This window comes from Gorilla gorilla, chromosome 9 (genome assembly GCF_029281585.2).
Source record: "Gorilla gorilla gorilla isolate KB3781 chromosome 9, NHGRI_mGorGor1-v2.1_pri, whole genome shotgun sequence".
Classification (NCBI taxonomy): Eukaryota; Metazoa; Chordata; class Mammalia; order Primates; family Hominidae; genus Gorilla; species Gorilla gorilla.
Window position 1 is genome coordinate 94,272,052 of NC_073233.2, and position 20,913 is coordinate 94,292,964.

Here is a 20,913-nt window from a genome sequence, read left to right on the forward strand (position 1 = left end):
ACATAAGAAAGCCCTATTGTATGACTTTTATTCTGCAAAGAGTCCAGGTAGAATAACGATAGTGTGTTAACTCCTACTTGAAATGGTCTATTTTCAAATAGTCTGACTTGATGAGTTTTGTATATTTTTTCTTTGGGAGATCATTCCACAGCTTAATGTCAAGGTAATCTCATTTATCACCTTAGCTAATTTACTTTTTTTCATTTGTATTGTAAGAAAATGAATGCATCTTTGCAGTTTCATCTGTCAAAAGCTTCTAAATGGCTGTCACTCAACCACATTAATCATTCTGTAGCCAGCCTTCCTGTGGTTATCCTTTTAGTTATTTGGTAGCTTTCCCCTATCTCTCTGAGAAATTTCTCTGATTAGTTGTTATCTGACATATGGATTACTTATAACATGTAATGAAATTCAAACTTCTTTTTAATGTAATACAGAAGAATATAGTGGTGATTAGGTCATTCTCTTATTCAAGGCCTTCAGGAACTATCCACACCTTCCAAATACAATTCAAGCTTCTTTGTTTAGCATTCAGGCCAATCATCCCAGTTAGAAGCGGATATAGTTTGAATATCTGTCCCTGCCAAATCTCACGTTGAATTGTAATCCCCGCGTTGAAGGTGGGGCCTGGCAGAGAGCGTTTGAATCATGGGGGTGGATCTGTCATAGCTTGGTGCTATCCTCACGGTAGTGAATGAGTTCTTGCGAGATCTGGTTGTTTAAGTGTGTGGCACCTTCCCCCACCCACTCTCTCTCTTGCTCCTGCTTTCGCCATGTGATAAGCCTACTCTTGCTTTGCCTTCCACTATGAGTAAAAGCTCCCTGAGGCGTCCCCAGAAGCTGGGCAGATGCCAGCACCATGCTTGTACAGCCTGCAGAAACATGAGCCAATTAAACCTCTTTTTAAAATAAATTACCCAGTCTCAGGTATTTCTTTATAGCCATGCAAGAATGGCCTAATAGAGATATAATCTTCCTCCTCTTGAATTCCCATTACACTGTCTTCATGCCTCAAACATGACATTTAACATATGCTATGGTTTGATGTCCCCTCCAAACCTCATGCTGAAATTTGATCCTGGCCCAATATTGGAGATGAGGCTTAATGGGAGGTGTTTTGGTCATGGGGGCGAAACCCATGAATAGATATATGACCTCCCTCGGTAGGGAGTGAGTGCTCACTCTATTAATTCCTCAGAGCTGGCTGTTAAAAAGAGCCTGGCATCTCCCTTACACGTCTTTTGTTTCCTCTGTCACCAAGTGATCTCTGCACAGCTGGCTCCCCTTTGCCTTGGCCTTTTGCCATGAATGGAAGCAGCCTGAGGCCCCCACCAGATGCAGATACCCAATCTTGAACCTTCCAGCCATTCTTAACTGTGAACCAAATAAATATGTTTTCTTTATAAATTACTCAGTCTCTCCGGTAGTCCTTTACAACAACACAAAACAGACTAAGATAAATCTTTACAATACAGTTGCAGCGCACAAACACATAATTTATGTGAATTCAAGTCTAAGTAAAACTTAAAGAGAATACTTTAAATTGAAATACTTTACTACCAGTTCTGTATCATTCAGGTTGAATCAGAGAAGCAGAACCTGTAAGAGTGATAGAAAATATAAAATTTATTATGAGCACTAGCCCTTACATAGTTGTAAGAGCTGGTTAAGTCATCTCTGTCTGGTGTTGGCCTCTGTGTCTGGTGTAGGGCCTAAACACAGCAAGGCTAATAGGAAGAAAAGATGGTCATGAAATGGGGAAGAATAAGGAAAGATTGGAACTGGTGAAAACAATCTGGAACCTACAAGTGAAACTGCCTTTGCAAAAATTATGACACTGAGAAAAATCTGACATAGGAAAATTATGGCAGTAAAAGAAATCTGTCCTAACGAACTCCATCTTGCTTCTAACCTCCAAGCTGCCCTTGTTCGTTCCCGGGCATAGGCTGAACTAACTTTGGGAGGAATTTATAGTTTAACTTTGAAACAAAGATGATAACAGCCCCTCCCTGAAACAAACTCCCTCCTTGCATGGGGACAAGATTGGTCTTTGTAAAACCAACAAATTAGCCACAAGCTCAGAAACCATGGCCTAGGAGTCATGCAGCCAGAGGCCACAAGATTGCTAACTTCCCCAATTGCCCCTATAGATAACATTACTATTGTAAAACTTAAGATTGGTGTTTGAGCCGATTTTTCTGACCCAGCATTCTGATGGATTAGCTGGCACATTCCAGACGGAAAAACTGGCTCATCTGGTCTTGTGGCCTCCACCAGGAACTGACTCAGCACAAAACGACAGCTTCAACTTCCTCTGATTTCATCACTTGACCCAACCAATCGGCATTCCCCATTCCCTAGCTCCTTTTCCACCAAACTAAAAAACCCTAGCCTCTGAATTTTCAAGGAGGCTGATCTGAGTAATAATAAGACTCCAGTCTTCCATTTAGCCAGCTCTGCCTGTATTAAACTCTTTCTCTATTGCAATTCCCCCATCTTGATAAATCAGCTTCATTTGGGCAGTAGGCAAGAAGAACCCATTGGGCGGTTACACACAGGCAAACTAGATCCTGTGAGGACAAATTGCAACCTGCATCTATATTTCCTTGCATCCAACCTCAGTGATGTGAGGGACTTATAGGATTAGGTAGTGCCTTTGGCAACACTGCTGCACATGTACCTGGTCTAAGATTGAGAGAAGCAGAATGAGGAGATCTGGCAGGAGCTGCAGAGCTGCAGGCCAGGCTGCTGGCCCATGCCTACACGGTGAGCCAGCAGGTCAGTGCCTGGCTCTACGATGACCTTTAGGGCTTCAGATCAAATGGCTGCTGCTTTACTTCTGCCTTCCAAATCTCACACACATTCTCTTTTGACTAACCCTAACCTAGAATCATATAGGAAAGGGAATTCTGGAAAATGTAGTTCTATCTTAGCTAAGTTGACACTCTATGAAGCTACCGCAAGTCTGTTTCTGCATAAATCCTTGAGTAAGCAAGGGACAGAAGATATACATCTGCTATATTTTCAATCTGTCTCAATTCATGAGTGTGTATCATAGTGTAAGCATGGCACAGTGTTGAGTACATACAATTCTGTTTGGTTGAATTTTTAGAATAAGACTGCTTTCCTAAACTCTAGCCAACTGTTTCATTACATCTCTCCTGAAGAAAGTGATCTGCTCCAGTGTGAGGAGAGAAAGACTGCATTGGGTCTATAAACCGAGAGATGGCATATGTGGGTCTCTGATATGGTCCCTTCCTAAGAAGGGATTCCTGGAGTAGTTTTCCCACATCCAATTTTCAATTTACACTTTAACTTTGAAACCCAATCCTGATTTTAGAACCTCCTGCAATAAATATTTGTTAAAATAGTGAAAAATGAATTGTGAACTTCTTATCTGTAGGGGTTTTCTGGTTAAGTGTCTGTATTCCTTTTAGCAACTAGCAAAGTGCTTGGCACAAATTAGGTACTCAATAGATGTGGTTAAATTATTTATTGCAAATTTCTATTCTGGTGTTGTATAATGAGTATTATGTTTTCTTTTTCAATAGTTTTCCAAGTTGCCTTTAATATAAGCCACTTAATATTGTGTGTGCCTTGGGGCTTGGGTAAAAATGACTGCCCATTCAGTGTGGGTTTTGCAAGGCAAGTTGGAGCTTGCAGAAAAGTAAATGTACATTGAAATACTTGGGAACATTTTGGCCCTGTTTGTTTCCTTCAGTGTTTGCATAAATCCCTACACTCTACCTGTACCTCTCTCGCTTCCTCTCTTTGGTAAATTATCTTAAATATTATAAAGTAATTCATGCTCTTGTTAAACAGTAAATAAAGGAGAAAAGTGAATATAAAAGTTCTTGGAATGCCTCCTCCACCATACAAAATTTTGCCTGATCCAAAATTCCACTGTTAATATTTTTGTGTATGTATCTTTCCTCAAATATCCCATATGTTTACAAAAATATATACGAATACGTATGCATACTTATATACTTATATTTGAAGGAAACAGGATTACATTATATAAAAATACTATGCTGCTACTGGTTTTTACTTACTATATTTTGAAACTTTTTCAACATCAGCACGTAAATGTGCAGTTTCCTTTAAGTAAACTCTTGAAATGTATTCCAATGTATGTATTCACAATTTAACCAGTTCCCTATGATGGTCATCTTAGGCTAATTCTAAGAATTAACATTATAAACAATGTTGCATATACATATATCTTTGTATGTATCATGCTAATACATCCAATTTTATATCCAAATATATCCAAATTTGTAGCAGTGGAAGTACATAGTTTGCCTGAGTTTTAATAGCAACCGAAAAGTATGTATTTTCAGGATATATAATATTTATAGCTCATTAAAAGTTTCTAGTCAACACAGGGTTACATGTATCTACACAGCCTCTTTTGTCAAGAGACCTTTGACAAACGGAAAATAAAACCTTGGAAGAAAAGTCTTTGTCCTTATTCTTTTTACAGCTTCCTTTAGCCATCTACAATTCACTAATAATTAGCATCCACCACCATCTTCTGGAACTGAAGACAGCTTTTCTAGAGATTAAAAGTATCACTATATTTAATTCAAAATCTAATGTATTGTAAAACAATTATTTTTATAATTCCATTATCTTAATGTGGAACAATAATGCTGATATTGCCACTAAAAATTAGCTGGCATTGTCTATTAAAATTGATCATATGCATTTCTCACGACCCATGAATCTACTCCTAGTTATATACACATCAGAAATGAGTACATGTATCTGTCAAAAGTGTTCTGTGAGACTGTTTGCAGCAGCCTTATTCCCAGTAGCCTCAAAGGGAAACAACGCAAATGCCCTTCAACAGTGGAATGCATAAATTGTGCCATACTCATAAAAAGGAATAATACGCAACAGTGTAAATGAAGAAATTATTACCATAGAAACTATGGATGAACTTCATAAACATAATGTGAATTTGAATAGAGCCAGACAGAAAAGAATACATACTATATGATTCCAAAGATTCAACAGGTAAAATGAATCTGCAGTATGTGTTGGTTAATGACTGGAGGGTAATAAGGTGCTGATCTGTGCAATGTGCTAGCATTCTATTTTTTGACCTGGATGGGTTTTGCATAGGTATGTTCAGCTTGTGATAATTACCAGCAGAGGGGAGAGCATGCACGCAATTCTTCAGGATGAGATTGGTGACATGTAGAGAAAAGGGGGAAATGACTGTAGTTTAAAAAAAGTCAATTCCCTCCTCCCCACTTCTCCAGCTCTCCATTTCCTAGGAAGAGAGCCCAGGGAAAAGCAAACCAAGAAACAAATTCCAGCTCAAACTCAAACTCTCAAACAGATCTGGAGACTCAAATATCCATCTCTCTGGGCAAAGGCATTCCTAGATTTGTCCAAGGCAGAAAAACTACCACTCTAACCACGTTTCTTCGCTGCCCGGGGTCAGAGAAGTAAAAACCCATTATTTATTTATTTTTAAGTTACTTCCAACCTCGCTGCCTCGAGCTTCTGAATCACCTGGGCAACCTGGAAGCCGCCCATCTAAGGGGGTGAGGTCGAATCCCAGCCTTGACGCCTTAGCAACCGAGCGAGCCTTTCTCGCGTCCCAGCAACGCGCCCTTCCCTCTGCCGGGCCTATTCTCCCTGGTGCCCCTCCCTTCCTCGAGGCTGCAGCTCACCCCTCATTGGGTCTCTCGTTGGTCAGGAGGGCGCGGGTCTGCACACTCTCACTCGGTGCCGGACAGCAGTTCCTGCGGCTCTTGCTGTGGGAGCTGCCCGAGAGCCAGAGCAGTGGGGAGGGACGGCGAGAAACAATGTTTAAGTTTATTTAAGAAAGAAGAAAAAGAGTCAAAAAGCTCAAGATTTGTGTCACTCTTATTTTTAAGGCACATCCAAAGCTCCGTGGAGAAGGGGCTGGAGGGTGGGAAAATTATTTTTGTGCACATTCCATATAAGAAAGAAGAGACCCATCGAAGATTCAGTACGGAGTCACCTGGAAATTGGAGATGTTGGATACGATCGCCCGTGCCCTGCAGGACCTGGGCAGGCAGGTGCTGCCCACTCTGCCCTCGCTGAGCCAGGAGGGTAAGCGTGTTGGGTAGCAGGGGGTGGCCCTGGGGATTGTAGCTTCATCTGCTTGCAGGGGAGGCGGGGGGACCCACTTCCCTATTCCCTGGCTCAGGCCTGGCCTGCAGTGGCTAAGTTGCCTTGACAACCAGCTGGTAATCACATCCTGCCCACGTTGGACGCCCAGAGACCCTTTTCTGGTTTTGATTAAACCAGGGGATGCGTAGACAGCACAAAGTAAGTGCTCAATAAACGGACTAGCACAAAGTAAGTGCTCAATAAAGGTTAGGTAAAAACAACCACTCCCACACCACCCGCTGGGATGGATCACAACCCTTTTGCCTACCTAGAGAAAAGAGATGCAGGGACCCTAAATGGCTCCTTTTGAGAGTTCAAGCAAAGACGGTTGCTTTTTGTTGCCTTTGACATCATGCCGTTGTATTAAGAAAATGAGATGATCATAAAAAGCTACGGGGTAAGTACTTTGGAAGGGGACCTGGCACCTTCTCAGAGAAAACTCATTAGGCTTGGTTAGTAGCAAGACAAGATCTGTTTTTAGCATCGTTTGTAGAAGAGTCACCCCAAAGTGAGGCTGAGATCTGTCTGCAAACCACAGGAGAAGAAAGGTGCTGCAGGAATGCAAACTCTTATTATTATCAAACCATTGTAACTTAGAGATGTTGCTTAGGCTTTAACCAAATGACCGCAGAAAACAAATAGGAATGGCTGCTTCTTTCTCTTCCCCTGCATCACTCCTATCTTCTCCTCTCAAATCATCCTGAAAGATGCATTGAAGATAATGGTTTAATGAATTTAAAAACATTTGCTATATTTGTAAATTTATGTATAGTCATTCAAGGAATTTTGAAACCCTGCTATATGCTGAGCACTAGTTAACTTACGGTGAACAAACATCTTGGAATTTACTGTTTAGTGGGAAGATGCACATTAATCAAATAATCACACAAATCAATGCAAATTTACAATTTAGGTAAATGATACCAGGGAGGAGGTAAATGGTACAGTAAGAACTTTTTTAAAAGATGATTTTTTAGGGTAGTTGTAGATTCACAGTAAATTAAGAAGGAGGGACAATATATTAGTTTATTCGTACACTGCTATGAAGATACTATCCCAGACTGGGTCATTATAAAGGAAAGAGGTTTAATTGACTCACAGTTCTTCATGGCTGGGGGAGCCCTCAGGAAACTTAAAATCATGGCAGAAGGGGAAGCAGGCATGTCTTACATGATGGCAGGAGAGAGAGAGAGAGAGAAGCCCGGGGGACCAGGGGAAACTGCCATTTATAAAACTCTCAGATCTTGTGAGAAATCCCTCACCATCATGAGAACAGCATGGGGGAAACTGCTCCCAGGATCCAATCCCCTCCCACCAGGCCTCTCCCTCAACACCTAGGGATTACAATTCAAGATGAGATTTGGGTGGGGAAACAAAGCCTAACCATATCAGACAGAGATGTCCCACATACTCTTTAATCCTACACTTGAATAGACTCTCCCATTGTCAACATCCCTCACCGGAGTGGTACATGTGTTACAATTGAACCTACATTGACACATCAAAATCACCCAAGGTTCGTAGTTTACATTAGAGTTCTTTCTTGGTGTTGCACATTTTATGAGTTTGGACAAATGTAAAATGACATGTATCTATCATTATAGTCATATAGAGTATTTCACTCCCCTTTGTTCTGCCTATTCACCCCTACCCCTAATCCCAAAATCTGGAAACCACTGATCTTTCCACTGTCTTCATAGTTTTGCCAGTTCCAGAATGTAATATAGTTGGAATCATATAGTTTAAGCCTTTTCAGATTGGCTTCTTTCACTTAGCAATATGCATTTAATATTCCTCCATGTCTTTTTGTTGCTTGATAGCTCATTTCTTTTTAGTTCTGAATAATATTCCATTATCTAGATGTACCACAGGTTTTTTTTTTTAATCTATCCACCCACTTAAAAATGTCTTGGTTGCTTCCAAGTTTTGGCAATTATGAATAAAGCTGTTTTAAATATCTGTGTGCAGGTTTTAAAAAATTGGATATAAGTTTTCAATTCACTTGGGTAAATACCCAGGGACATAATCGCTAGATTGTATGTTAAGAGGATGTTTAGTTTTGTGAGAAACTGCCAAACTGTCTTCCAAAGGGGCTGTACCATGTTGCATTCCCAAGAGCGATGAATGAGAGTTCTTGTCGCTCCATGTTATTGTCAGCATTTGTTGTTGTCAGTATTTTAGATTTTGGTCATTCTAATAGATGGTGTATTGGTATCTCATTGTTTTATTTGGCATTTTCCTGATGATAAATAATGGGAAGCACCTTTTAATATGCTTGTCATTTTTTGATGAGATATATATAAAGGGCTTTGGCTCATTTTTAAATTGAGTTTTTCTTTTCTTAGTGTTTTTAAGTGTTATTTGTATATTTTGCATGACAGTGTCTTTTGCAAATATTTTTTCCCAGTCTGTGGCTTGTCTTCTCATTCTCTTGACATTGTTTTTCACAGAGCAGAAGTTTTAAATTTTAATGAAGTCCATCTTATTATTTCTTGCTTGGATTATGCCTTTGGTGTTTTATCTAAAAAGTCATTGCTATACCCAAGATCATCTAAGTTTTGTCCTATGTTATCTTCTAGGAGTTCTATGGTTTTGCACTTCATATTTAGGTCTATGATCTATTTTAAGTTAATTTTTGTGAAAGGTGTAAGGTCTGTGCCTAGGTTCTTTTTTTTTTTTTTTTTTTTTGCATGTGGATGTCCAGTTGTTCTAGCAATGTTTGTTTAAAAGACTATCTGCTCCATTGTATTGCCTTTGCCTCTTTGCCAAAGATAAGTTGACTGTATTTATATGGGTCTATTCCTGGGCTCTCTTTTGTGTCCTATTAATCTATTTGTCTGTTATTTTGTCAATACACACTGTCTTGATGACTCAGCTTTATTGTAAATCTTGAAGTTGGGTAGTGACAGTCCTCTGACTTGTCCCATGTGTTATCTAGATGCATATTATTTAGTCCCCATGTATTTTGGGATTTTCCACTTATCTTTCTCTTATTCATTTCTACTTTAATCCCATTGTAATGTGACAGCAGGCATTGTATGATTTCTATCCTTTTCTATTTGTTAAGGTGTGTTTTATGGCCCAGAACATGGTCTGTCTTGGTGAATGTTCCATGTGAGCTTGAGAAGAATGTGCATTCTACTGCTGTTGGATGAATTAGTCTGTAGATATCAACTATATCCATTTGATTGATGGTGCTGTTGAGTTCAACTATGCCTTTACTAATTTTCCGCCAGCTGGATCTGTTCATTTCTGATAGGTGAGTACTGAAGTCTTCAAGTATGATAATGGATTCATTTATCTCTTCTTGCAGTTCTATTAGTTTTTGCTTAATGTAATTTGACATACTATTTTTAGGTGCATACATATTAAAAATTCTTATGTCTTCTTGAAAAATTGACCCCTCTATTATTATGTAATGCTCTTTATTTCTGACAACTCTCCTTGATTTGAAGTCTGTTCTAAAATTAATATAGCTACCCCTGCTTTCTTTTGATTAGTATTATCATGCTGTATTTTCCTCCATCCATCTACTTTTAATCTATATGTTTTTAGATTTAGATTGGGTTTCTTTTAGACAACATATAGTTGGGTTTTGTTTTTTGGTCCACTCCAGCAATCTTTGTCTTTTAATTGGTACATTTAGCCTGTGTTCAGAGTGATTACTTATATAGCTAGATTAATACCTACCATATTTGTTATTGTTTTCTACTTTTTGCCCTTGTTTTTTGTACCCATCTTTATTTTCCACTGAGCATTTTATGATTCCATTTTCTCCTTTTTCAGCATATCAGTTATACTTTTTTTTTTTTGAGACATAGTCTTGCTGTGTCACCCAGGCTGGAGTGCAGTGGCGTGATCTTGGCTCACTGCAAGCTCCGCCTCCTGGGTTCATGCCATTCTCCTGCCTCAGCGTCCCCAGTAGCTGGGACCACAGGCACCCGCCACCTTGCCTGGCTAATTTTTTGTATTTTTAGTAGAGGTGGGGTTTCACCGTGTTAGCCAGGATGGTCTTGATCTCCTGACCTTGTGATCCGCCCACCCCAGCCTCCCAAAGTGCTGGGATTACAGGTGTGAGCCACCGTGCCAGGCCCAGTTATACTTTTAAAAAAAATTTTAGTAGTTGCCTTAGATTACAATATATATTTACAGTCAATTCAAGTCCTCTTCCAAATAACACTGTACCACTTCACAGGTAGTGTGATTGTTTTATAATAACAAAATCTTAATTCCTTCCTCCCATCCCTTGTATCATTGCTGTCATTCATTTCATTTCACTCATATATAAACATAAATATATATGATATATGCATAAGCATACATAATTGAATACATTATTGCTATTACTAGACAAACTGCTATCTGTTAGGTCAGCTAAGAATAATAAAAATAGGCCAGGTGCAGTGGCTCATGCTTGTAATCCCAGCACTTTAGGAGGCCAAGGTGGGAGAATCGCTGGAGTCCAGGAGTCCAGGATCAGTATGGGCAATATAGTGAGACCTTGTCTGTACAAAAAATTAAAACCAAGGGCAATATATTGAGACCTTGTCTGTACAAAAAATTAAAACCAAAAAAATTAGATGGACATGGTGGCACACGACTGTAGTCCCAGCTACTCAGGAGGCTGAAGTGGGAGGACTGCTTGAGAGCCTAGCAGGTGGAGGTTGCAGTGAGCCAAGACTGCACCGTTGCACTCCAGGCTGGGCAACAAAATGAGACCCTGTCTCAAAGAAAAAAAAAGTTTTTATTTTACCTTCACTTATTCCTTCTTCGATGGTCTTCCCTTTTTTTTTTTTTTAAATGCAGATCCAAGTTTCTGACCTACATCATTTTCCTTTTTTCTAAGGAACATCTTTTAACATTTCTTGAAAAGCAGGTTTACTGGCAATTAATTCCCTTAATTTTTGTTTGTCTGAAAAATAATTTCTCCTTTGTTTTTGAAAAATAATTTTACAGGATGCAGAATTTTAGGTTGGTGTTTTCTTTTTCTCAACACTTGAAATGTCTTACGGTACTCTCTTTTTGCTTGGTTTCTGAGAAGTAGTTCAATATAATTCTCATCTTTGTTTCTCTATAGATGAGGTGTTCCTTCCCCTCTCTCTGCCCGGCTTCTTTCAGGATTTGTTTTTAGCTCTGATTTTCTGTACTTTGAAAATGATATTCCTAGGTATCTTTTTTTGGGGTATTTATCCAGCTTGGTGTTATTTGAGCTTCCTGGATCTGTGGTTTCACGTCTGACATTAGAGGGAAATTCTGAGTAATTGTTTCAAGCATTTCCTCTAATATTTCTCCCTCTTCTCCTGGTAGTCCCATTATGGGTACACACCTTCTGTAGTTGCCTCACAATCCTTGGATATTCTGGGTTTTTTTTTTCCAGTCTTTGTTCGCTTTCCTTTTGAAGTTTCCTTGTCACATCTTCAAGCTCACAGATTTTTTACTAAGTCATGTCCAGTCCACTAGTAAGCCTATCAAAGGCATTCTTCATTTCTGTTACAGTGTTTTTAGTTGCTAGCATTTATTTTTGGTTCTTTCTTAGGATTTCAATCTCTCTGCTTATGTAGCCCATCTGTTCTTGCATGCTGTCTACTATATCCGTTAGAGCCCTTAGCGTATTAGCGATAGTTGTTTTAAATTGCCAGTGTGATAGTTCCAACATCCCTGCCATGTCTGGCTCTGATGGTTGCTCTGTCTCTTCATATTGTATGTTTTGCCTTTTAGTATGCCTTGTAATTTTTTCTTGATAGCTGGAAGTGATGTGCTGGGTAAAAGTAACTGCTATAAATAGGCCTTTAGTAATGTAGGGGTAGAGTGTGGGGGGTGGGAAAGCATTCTATAGTCCTATGATCAGGTCTCAGTCTTTTAGTGAGCCTGTGCCTCTGGACTGTGAACTTTACAAATGTTTCTCAGATTTTTCCTTTCTCCTTAGGTGGGACAGAATGGCTAAAGTGGACTGGAGTTGGTCATTTCCCTTCTCTCAGGTCAGTTAGGCTCTGATAATATCCCAGCAGGTTAGGCTCTGGTGAACTAGTTTCTTCTGAGGGCAGGTCATTAAGGACAACAGAGTACTCTGGCATATTTAAAAATGGTATTTTTTTCTTCCTCCCACCTGAAGCACAAGGAGATTTTTCTCTTATATTTACCTGGATATTTGGCTGTGGGAATCTGGTTGAGCTCTGGGAAGTAAACCTTAAAATATGTGGGGACCCTCCCTCCATGACTGGGTTCCCCTGGAGGTTTTAACTCTTGGTGTTGTCCACACTGAGCCTCCAGAAATTTGTCAATTACACTTTGAGTTTTCTTACCCAGCATTGGTTCTTGATGCTGTTTCTGCATGTGAGTCTGTTTCAGAAAGCCATTCCTCCTGGTATTTGCCTTTCTGTCTCTCCAATTTTAGGGGCAGCAGTTTGTCCTGTGTCCTCCCTCATCTTATGGATCCAAGAAGAGTTGTTGATTTTTCAGTCCGGTCAACTTTTTAGTTGTTAGGATGGAGTGGTGACTTCCTTACATACAGCACCAAGAAATGGAAGTCAAATGAGAACATTTAATAGAGAGTAAGGATGGGGGTGTGTGCCAAGAATGGCTAAAGAAGGGATAATTTGAGCTGAGTTGTGAAGAATGAGTTGGAATTAAGTAGATGAAATGGATCAGAGAGGTAGAGAGTGGAAGTGAGTTGAAAATGATTTTGGCAAAGGGAATGACAGGGGCAAAAACTTATGGTGAGAGTATGATGTGATGGAGCAACTGAAAGACAGTTGACTGGCTACTCTGTAGATGTGGGGAGGCAGTGTATTCTAAAGTAGGCTAGAGAGAAAGGAAGGGGTCAAGTAATACAGGGCCTTGTAAGTCATATTAAGGATGTTGACCTTTATGTTAAGCCTGATGGGAAGGCATTAAGTGTTTTGAGCTGGAGGTCAAGGAGAAGTTGAATTATATGATCAGTTTATATTTGGAAAAGATTACTCTGGTTGCCATGTGGGGAATGAATAGGAGGGTCAAGAATACCTATAGCAATAGTCTTGGTGAGAACAAATGGTAGCTTGGTCTAAAACTGGTAATAGTAGAAATGCAGAGGAATGCAATGAATGAGGGGCAACTTGGAGGTAAAATCTACAGATTATGATGATGGACTGGATGTTAGGGGTGAGGGATAAGAGAAGTCTCAAGGATGACTTCTGAGTTCCTGGCTCATATAACTGAATAGATAGTGGTGCCATTCACTGAGACTGAAATCCTGGATAAAAGACAAGATTTAAGGGAAGAAAGATTGTGGTTTTGGGCAAGTTGAAGGGCCTTTGTGTGATATATAAGCAGGCAGTTGGATAAACGGGTCCAGAATCTCAAAGAGGGGGTGGCAAGGAGTCTGGGTCTGTAAATAAACATTTGGGAATCATCCTGAGTGTGGGTGTGACTGCTGAAGTGGAGAGTATAGAGTGAAAAGAGAAGCAACCTAGGACTGTACCTTGAAAAACTCTACCATTTAATGGTTGGGTGGAGGAGGATAAGCCTGCAAGGGAGACTGAAGAAATGGCCAGACAGTTAGGAGAAAACCCAAATGAGAGTAGTAGTATAAAAGCCAAAAGGAGAGGTGCTTAAACGGGGAGGGAGTGATCAATAGTGTCAGACATGGCTGAGGGCTCAGAATTAAATACGTTTATTGAATGTATTGACAAAGAGACCATTGGTGACTTCAGCAAGAGCTGAAGTCAAAGTCAAACTACTATTTATTAACTTTCACAAATTATCTATTGCAACAAGGATGAAGATAAACTTCAAACTGAGCAAAACACATAAATTAACTTTCATCAGTGTATATATTCATCATTGTATATTCCTGCTGCTTCTGTATGTTTCAGCAAAGTTTAATATTATGTAATTATAGTTCTTAGAAGGCCCTGTCATCATTTTACAGATGTGAACTGGGTAAAACTTGAGTCCATGGAAGCAGGAAGGCTGTGGGTCTTCCACGTAGCACACTGCTCTCTCCATTGCATTATGCTCTGGGAATATGTTTCTTTGTTCAAATCATCCTTTACTATTCTGCTATACTATTCCATATATCAGTATTTTAATTTTAGAAGATAAGTTTTATAACATCAGGAAACATCTGTTTTTTGACATTAATAACTTTTTCAAGCATATAGTATTGTATAATTTACAGAACAGGCACGTAGGATTTTTTTATAATGATCATATATAAGATACAGTATTCCTGTTACTTGGCACGGTGTTTAAACATATGGTTTTGAGCGCATGGAATGTTAAGAATTTGAAGCCAAATGAAGGTTGAACTGAATATAGAGTATATGTCTAGGGATTAGTTCTTTATAAGAGTGATTCTTGGCATTTCAGTGTTTGATTGAAATAAGTAAGAACCCTGGCTTCCCTTAAAATATGAAAGTAGTATATCCTTCAATTTGCTTTTTAGACTTGATATTTTTCATTTTGAGATTTAATGATATCCTCTCTGACTCTTTGGGATGTCAGAAAACGTCAAATTTAGCAATTACAGTCTGTAAGCTTTCCAAATCTATTCCGATTGGATTGCAGGGGCCTAAAGCCTCCTAAGGCAAATGATATGCATAGTTTCCTTTCTCTTCAATGAGAAATAGCAAATTTTAGTTTAGAATAATTAGTTCTGCTCTTATATAATGTTGTCTGTTAGGCTTTATGGAATAAAACAGTACAGTGGGCTTGAATATATCATCCAAATGAAGAAAGACAAAATCCTCAAATTTTCAATTAAACTCAGCTGAGTCTTTTCACTGGGGTTTGGTTGCAAACTATACACTTTCTCCTGGCTCTAATGAAATCATTTCGTCTTCAGTGTAGTTGTTTTCCTAAAATATGAGCTTTTAGAGGTGAAAGACTTTTAGAGTCATAAATTTAACAATTTTGACTTAATAACTTTGAAAGTTCTCCATGTACATCTGGATACTGAGATTTTGCATTCGTGAATTAATGAAATTTTTGGTCATGATGAAAATTTTAATTCAGTATACAGTTAGGACTGGTTCTTAGTTCTTAGCAGCCTGTAGTAGAATCTATGGGCTGTGGGGGTGGGGAGGAGTGGGGAACAAGGTAGGGTGGGCAGAGTAGGGGAAATGCCTGATTATAGAAAGTGATTAATGAGGGGCAGAATCTTGGCCCTCGTGCTCATTGTAGCATGCAGCCCTAATTTTATTAATGGGTGAGTGAGTTTCCATCACCAAACTTGTTCCCAGATAGTCATAAAAGTCATTGCTACTTCTCATCCACCAAACCTGCCCCTTTCCTGGCCTATTAATAAAAATATTTATAACTCTGACATACCAGGATTAAAAGATTGCACTCTCCGTGCTTTAGCTAGTGGTTTAAATTGTTAGAAAAAAGATAAACCAATAAACCAATAAAACAAGCAGTTTCCAAAGTGGAAAAAGGATTGGGCTTTTGTCACCAGCTGCATCTATGTCCCTAAATGGCAAGTTTGTTAATGTCACTATTCTTGATTTTTTATTTTGAGAATTAAAACTTAACAGTCTTGATTTGCAAAGAGTTCTTAACTGGAAATTATCTTTGATAAACACATGGTTAGGTCTGGAAGGGCGATGTTAACACAGATATAATTTTCTAGACTTTGAAATATTAGTCATATTTGAAATATTAGTATGAAATATTATCATACATTAACACTTTCATTATTGGCAACTACCTATTTTTCTACCACACTTGTTTGGAACACAGCTCAGAACAAGAAGATAAACTTGGAAGGCTTCCCTCCAGTCAGTCAAAATTGATAGTGCCAAGTGTATGCATTAATTCAAAGTAAAGCTCCTTGTCCTACTCAAACGTGTGTTTTTAAAAAATTATTATTTTAGGCTGGGCATGGTGGCTCATGCCTGTAATCCCAGCACTTTGGGAGGCCGAGGCGGGTGGATCACCTGAGGTCAGGAGTTGGAGACCAGCCTGGCCAACATGGCAAAACCCCATCTCTACTAAAAGTACAATTAGCCAGGCATGGTGGCTGGCGCCTGTAATCTCAGCTACTCGGGAGGCTGAGGCAGGAGACTCGTTTGAACCCGGGAGGCGGAGGTTGCAGTGAGCCGAGATCACGCCACTGCACTCCAGCCTGGGTGACAGAGTGATACCCTGTCTCAAAAAAAAAAAAAGTTATTTTAGACATACTATTAGTATTTGTTATTTCCAGAACACAGTAGATAAGAAGCAATGAATTATGACTGGTCCAGGAGCCCACAGAGTACTAGTAGAGCAAGTGACAGCTGGTAGCTTAGCAGTGAAAAATGAGAATAAAAAGCAGATTTGAGGATTTAGCAAAAATAGAAGTGTAGGAAAAGTTAATGTACACACAACAGCCTTTCACGCCTTAGTGGCCTTTTGCCTTATTCCTGTGTTATGGAATGGTGTGAGCATGAACGTTCTTATTAACCAGATGGCACAGAATAGACACCCGATAAACGGTTGCTGGGTCATTAAGAAAAGGTTGGGTTATACTTGATTAACTCTCTCTACAGAATAAAGAAAAGGGTGTGACAGAGTTCCCTTTGCTGTAGAAATATTTTCTTTGAAAATGTATTATTATTATTATTTTAAATCACATCTTCTGAACTTAAGGTAGTAAGCCTTAGTTACCAAGAAAATTAACTTTTGGGAATGGCCTTGTTTTTTGTTAATTTTAAATTAATCAGGAATTAATGTCATTTGCTTCCACATTTCATATTTACATTTTTATTTATTAGCACTAAGATACTGTCACATGGGTGCTCATATAAATTGAATAATTTCTGGTTACTTTTGAATTTCAGAAGTCTCTATTATCTGGGGGAATGTATCAGAATTTGTGAGATGGCAGTTAACCCTGCACAAGGTAAGATTTATTAATTTATTAATAAATTAATTTATTAATTTTAATGTAGGCATCTAAAGGATCCTTCCTTCATAGTCTTATATAATGTTGCTGGGAGCAGGGCAGTAGACTTTAGAGCCATCCTGTTTAACTTTCAGTCCTATGTTTTTTGATGCTCATGTTCGGACTTGTGGGTAATAGATTTAACAAACATGAATTTTATTTTTAGGTAATGAATTTGTAAGTTCTGCTCTTCTAGTGTTACAGAGTGTAGTGCTGATCAGCCTGGGTGTGTGTAAGGAAACTAGATGAGTTCTGTTTGTCTGTGATCTGATAGTTCCTGGCATAGCTATAGAAGGATATAACGCTTCTTGTCTTGCCTCCTTGCAGGGAATGTATTTTAATTGAAATAGAAGACTTGCCAAAATGAGAAACTTTGCCTAGGGCTGGACTGTTCCCTCCTGTTAAGTCTTGGGTTTAGATGCCATAGAACTGGATGGAGATTTGGGGATGAGCTTGGGGGAAGCTGGGAAGTTGTGGAACTTTTATACCCCATTCAGAGGTCCTACTATGAGAGCTCTTGGGCAGAATTCATACTTCAAATTTATTTTGTTTTGTTTGAGAATTTGAATTTGTTATCAGCACTTAAACTTGGGAAAAATTACATAATGTTTTGGATTTTTTCCCTCCCTTTCATTGAAAAATCAGCAGATCTAACAGTACTAGTCTTTCATTGCTACGTGGTGACACATTTGGAGCTCAAGATGTGCTCTCCCCTTTAGACGGGGTGTGCAGTCCGTAGCCATCACATTCCCTGGCTGGCTACTTTCACTCTCTTGCTTTCTTTTTTGGCTCCTGTAGGCATTTGAGTTTGTAGTCCTTGATGAATGATATCTCCAGGGAGACAGAAACCCAGTATGAGAGGCAAAAACATTTGCTTCTACTCATCAGCCAGGATCACTACATTGCAGCATATGATTTGGATGCTGGTTGTCTGCTGTGGCAGACATAAAATCTAAAAGTAGGAATGAGAAAGCAGAGATTCTCATGCCCTCTTAAATTCCTCTAATGGCAGATGATTAAAATTTAAAATGTCACACAATGTGGGACAGGAGTAATCTGGGTTAAAGATTAAAAGATGCTATGGCATTCACACCAATTTTCTTAGCCTTTTGATGATACAGAGATGAGCGATCTGATGCCTGCAAATCATCATGGACCAATGTATTACATTTTATACTAAGCTTATTTGAAAACTTAGAATTATAAAATGCTATAGCTCTGAAGAGTCCTAGAGATCACTGAATTTTTAAGGCCTAATTTACTTCTCTTCGTGTTTTTTAGATAATAATATTAAGGATTATTTTTTCTTCACTCCTTCAGTGAATTCTGTTTTTTTTTTTCCTTTCAGGGGGTTCAGATTCCAGCATTTGGAACTTTCACTTTCATAAGACAAAAGCTTGAGGTGGGAAACAACAAATTTATCTTAATCCAGAGGCCTGTGTTTATCATGGCGGAGAAGCTAGTGCAGATCCATGGACTCAAACAAAACAAAGTATATACTCCTGGTAAATAATTCTGATATGTAGGATTTTCCCAGAAGGTTACTGTCCTGGGGATAAAAAATGAAAGGGCAAAGCGTAGCCAGTGCTGCTGTCTTACCTTCTGATTTGAGGAACTCACTTTTCACAAGGTGCTTTTGGCAGAGGGAGGGGCCAAAGTGGAAAAATAATAGAGTCTTCCTGAAGGCCATTTTAAACCCCAGTAACCTAAGAGGAAGGAGTGAAAAAACCTGATGTAACGTAAAGGAAAATTTATGTAAAAGCCACACCACAGAGCTGTAAGCCCTTTATTTCAGATCCTAAGAAATTGAAAGTGGTTATAAAGAAGAGAAAGTTAATTAGGATCTCTGGCTGGGAGAACTACAGTCAGTATCAGCTGTCAAAAAGATAACTGTCTTTCTATCATATGTATAATCCAAATCATTAAAATTTAAAAGTTAGAAGTTGAATAATTCTATAAAGACTTAATGCATACCTTATATACCTTTCTCATACCCTAAAGCCAACCTCCCTCCCTCCCTCCCTCCTTCCCTCCTTCCCTCCTTCCTTCCTTCCTTCCTTCCTTCCTTCCTTCCTTCCTTCCTTCTTCAAATATTTATTGAGAGCCAACTATGTGTCAGACCTTGTTCCAGGTGCTTGAGATACAGTGGTAAACAAAATAGGCATCATCCCTGCCACAGACCGCTTCCATCCAGCTTTAGTGTGTGGGCTTCGTAACACCTCCCTTGGTTACTTAGCAGCCTTTGGGTGCATACTTCCTGATTCCTGGCTGTGTTCCTTTCAACCTTCCTGATTGTCCCCGCCCCCAGCATCAGACTCACTCCTGGATAAATGGAGACAATCTATCTCCGATGGCAGCAGGTGAAAAGGCTGAAACTGTCCTCTAAGATAATGTTCCTGAAAGTTAATTTTCAGAGTCACTTGAGTAACTTTCTACTTTCAAAAGAATGATATATTAGAAAAATAAATGTCAACAAACCATACTTAGAATTTCTTAGGTATATATTCAGTATGGTGGGCTTGATGAACTTTTCAGCTATTTTTACCTAGAGTTTTTTTTTTCTTTTCTTTGTTTCTCCCTTTCATGGGAACAAAAAGAAATACCTAGAGTTTTATGTCAGAAGAAATATATCCTATTTCATCAAAAACCTATCAAAGAAAATGAAAATAAAGCTAACATTTTTGCAAAAACATCTGTGCCTTAAAATTAAAGCTCATTTTCTATCTTGGATCTTGTACTGTAGTCCAAAAAAGTAGTTTAGATCTAAAATTATATTTTTTACTGGGTGAGGCAATTTCAGAATTAGACATATATGGCTGAATTAGTTCAAAAGAATAATTCTAGGCCGGGCATGGTGGCACATGCAATGGTGGCACATGCTTGCAATCCCACAATTTTGGAGGCTAAGGAGGGAGGATCACTTGAGGCCAGAAGTTCAAGACCAGCCTTGGCAGCATACCAAGCTCCTGCCTCTACAAAAAATTATTTAAAAAAACTTAGACGGGTATGATGGTTCACACCACCAGTCCCAACTACTTGGGAGGCTGAGGCAAGAGGATCACTTCAGCCCAGGAGTTGAAGGCTGCAAAATAATAATAATAATAATAATAAGATAAATAAGGAAATAAATAAAAATTTAAAACCCCCAAAGAAAAATTTCTGTCTACAGTTTAGCTTTGGGGTTATGATTCTTCATCATTAATTAACTAGGTAACTGTATTAGTCTGTTCTCACACTGTTATAAATAACTACCTAAGACTGGGTAATTTATGAAGAAAAGAGGCTTAATTGACTCATAGTTCTGCAGGCTTAACAGGAAGCATGGCTAAGAGGCCTCAGGAAACTTACAATCATGGCAGAAGGCAAAGGGGAAGCAAGCACATCTTACCATGGCGGAGCAGGAGAGAGCAAGCATGAAATGGGGAGGCACCACACACTTTTAAACCATGAGATCTCATGAGAACTCACTCACTATTATGAGAACAGCAAGGGGGAAATTCACTCCCATGACCCAATCACCTCCCACCAGGCCCCTCCTCCAATTAGACATGAGATTTGGGCAGGGACACAAATCCAGACCATATCAGTAACTAATCAAACATTTTATAGTGGTTTTTAAATATTAGTAAGACACAGTTCTTTTAAATCTAGCATAGATAATTAATATATAAGAAATGGGTTGGGTGCGATGGCTCATGCCTGTAATCCCAGCACTTTCGGAGGCTGAGGCAGGCGGATCACAAGGTCAAGAGATCGAGACCATCCTGGCCAACATGGTGAAACCCCATCTCTACTAAAAATACAAAAAACTAGCTGGGCGTGGTGGTGCGTGCCTGTAGTCCCAGCTACTCAGGAGG

General features: G+C 39.0%; 1 protein-coding gene across 3 annotated transcripts in view; it reads left to right on the forward strand.

Moving 5' to 3' along the window:
- Positions 1–1,590: 1,590 nt before the first annotated feature.
- Positions 1,591–20,913, forward strand: part of CCDC81 (coiled-coil domain containing 81) — a 54,997-nt gene continuing 35,674 nt past the window's right edge. Inside the window, exons 1-3 of one of the 3 annotated variants that reach the window (XM_004051938.5) lie at positions 1,591–6,093; positions 16,953–17,014; positions 18,405–18,561. In XM_004051938.5, the coding sequence (XP_004051986.4) occupies positions 6,015–6,093; positions 16,953–17,014; positions 18,405–18,561 (298 nt within the window). In that variant the 5' untranslated portion in view covers positions 1,591–6,014. Of the gene's footprint in view, positions 6,094–9,243; positions 9,413–16,952; positions 17,015–18,404; positions 18,562–20,913 lie in introns of those variants that run through there. The other 2 variants (XM_063693449.1, XM_063693450.1) reach the window with 2 other exon arrangements.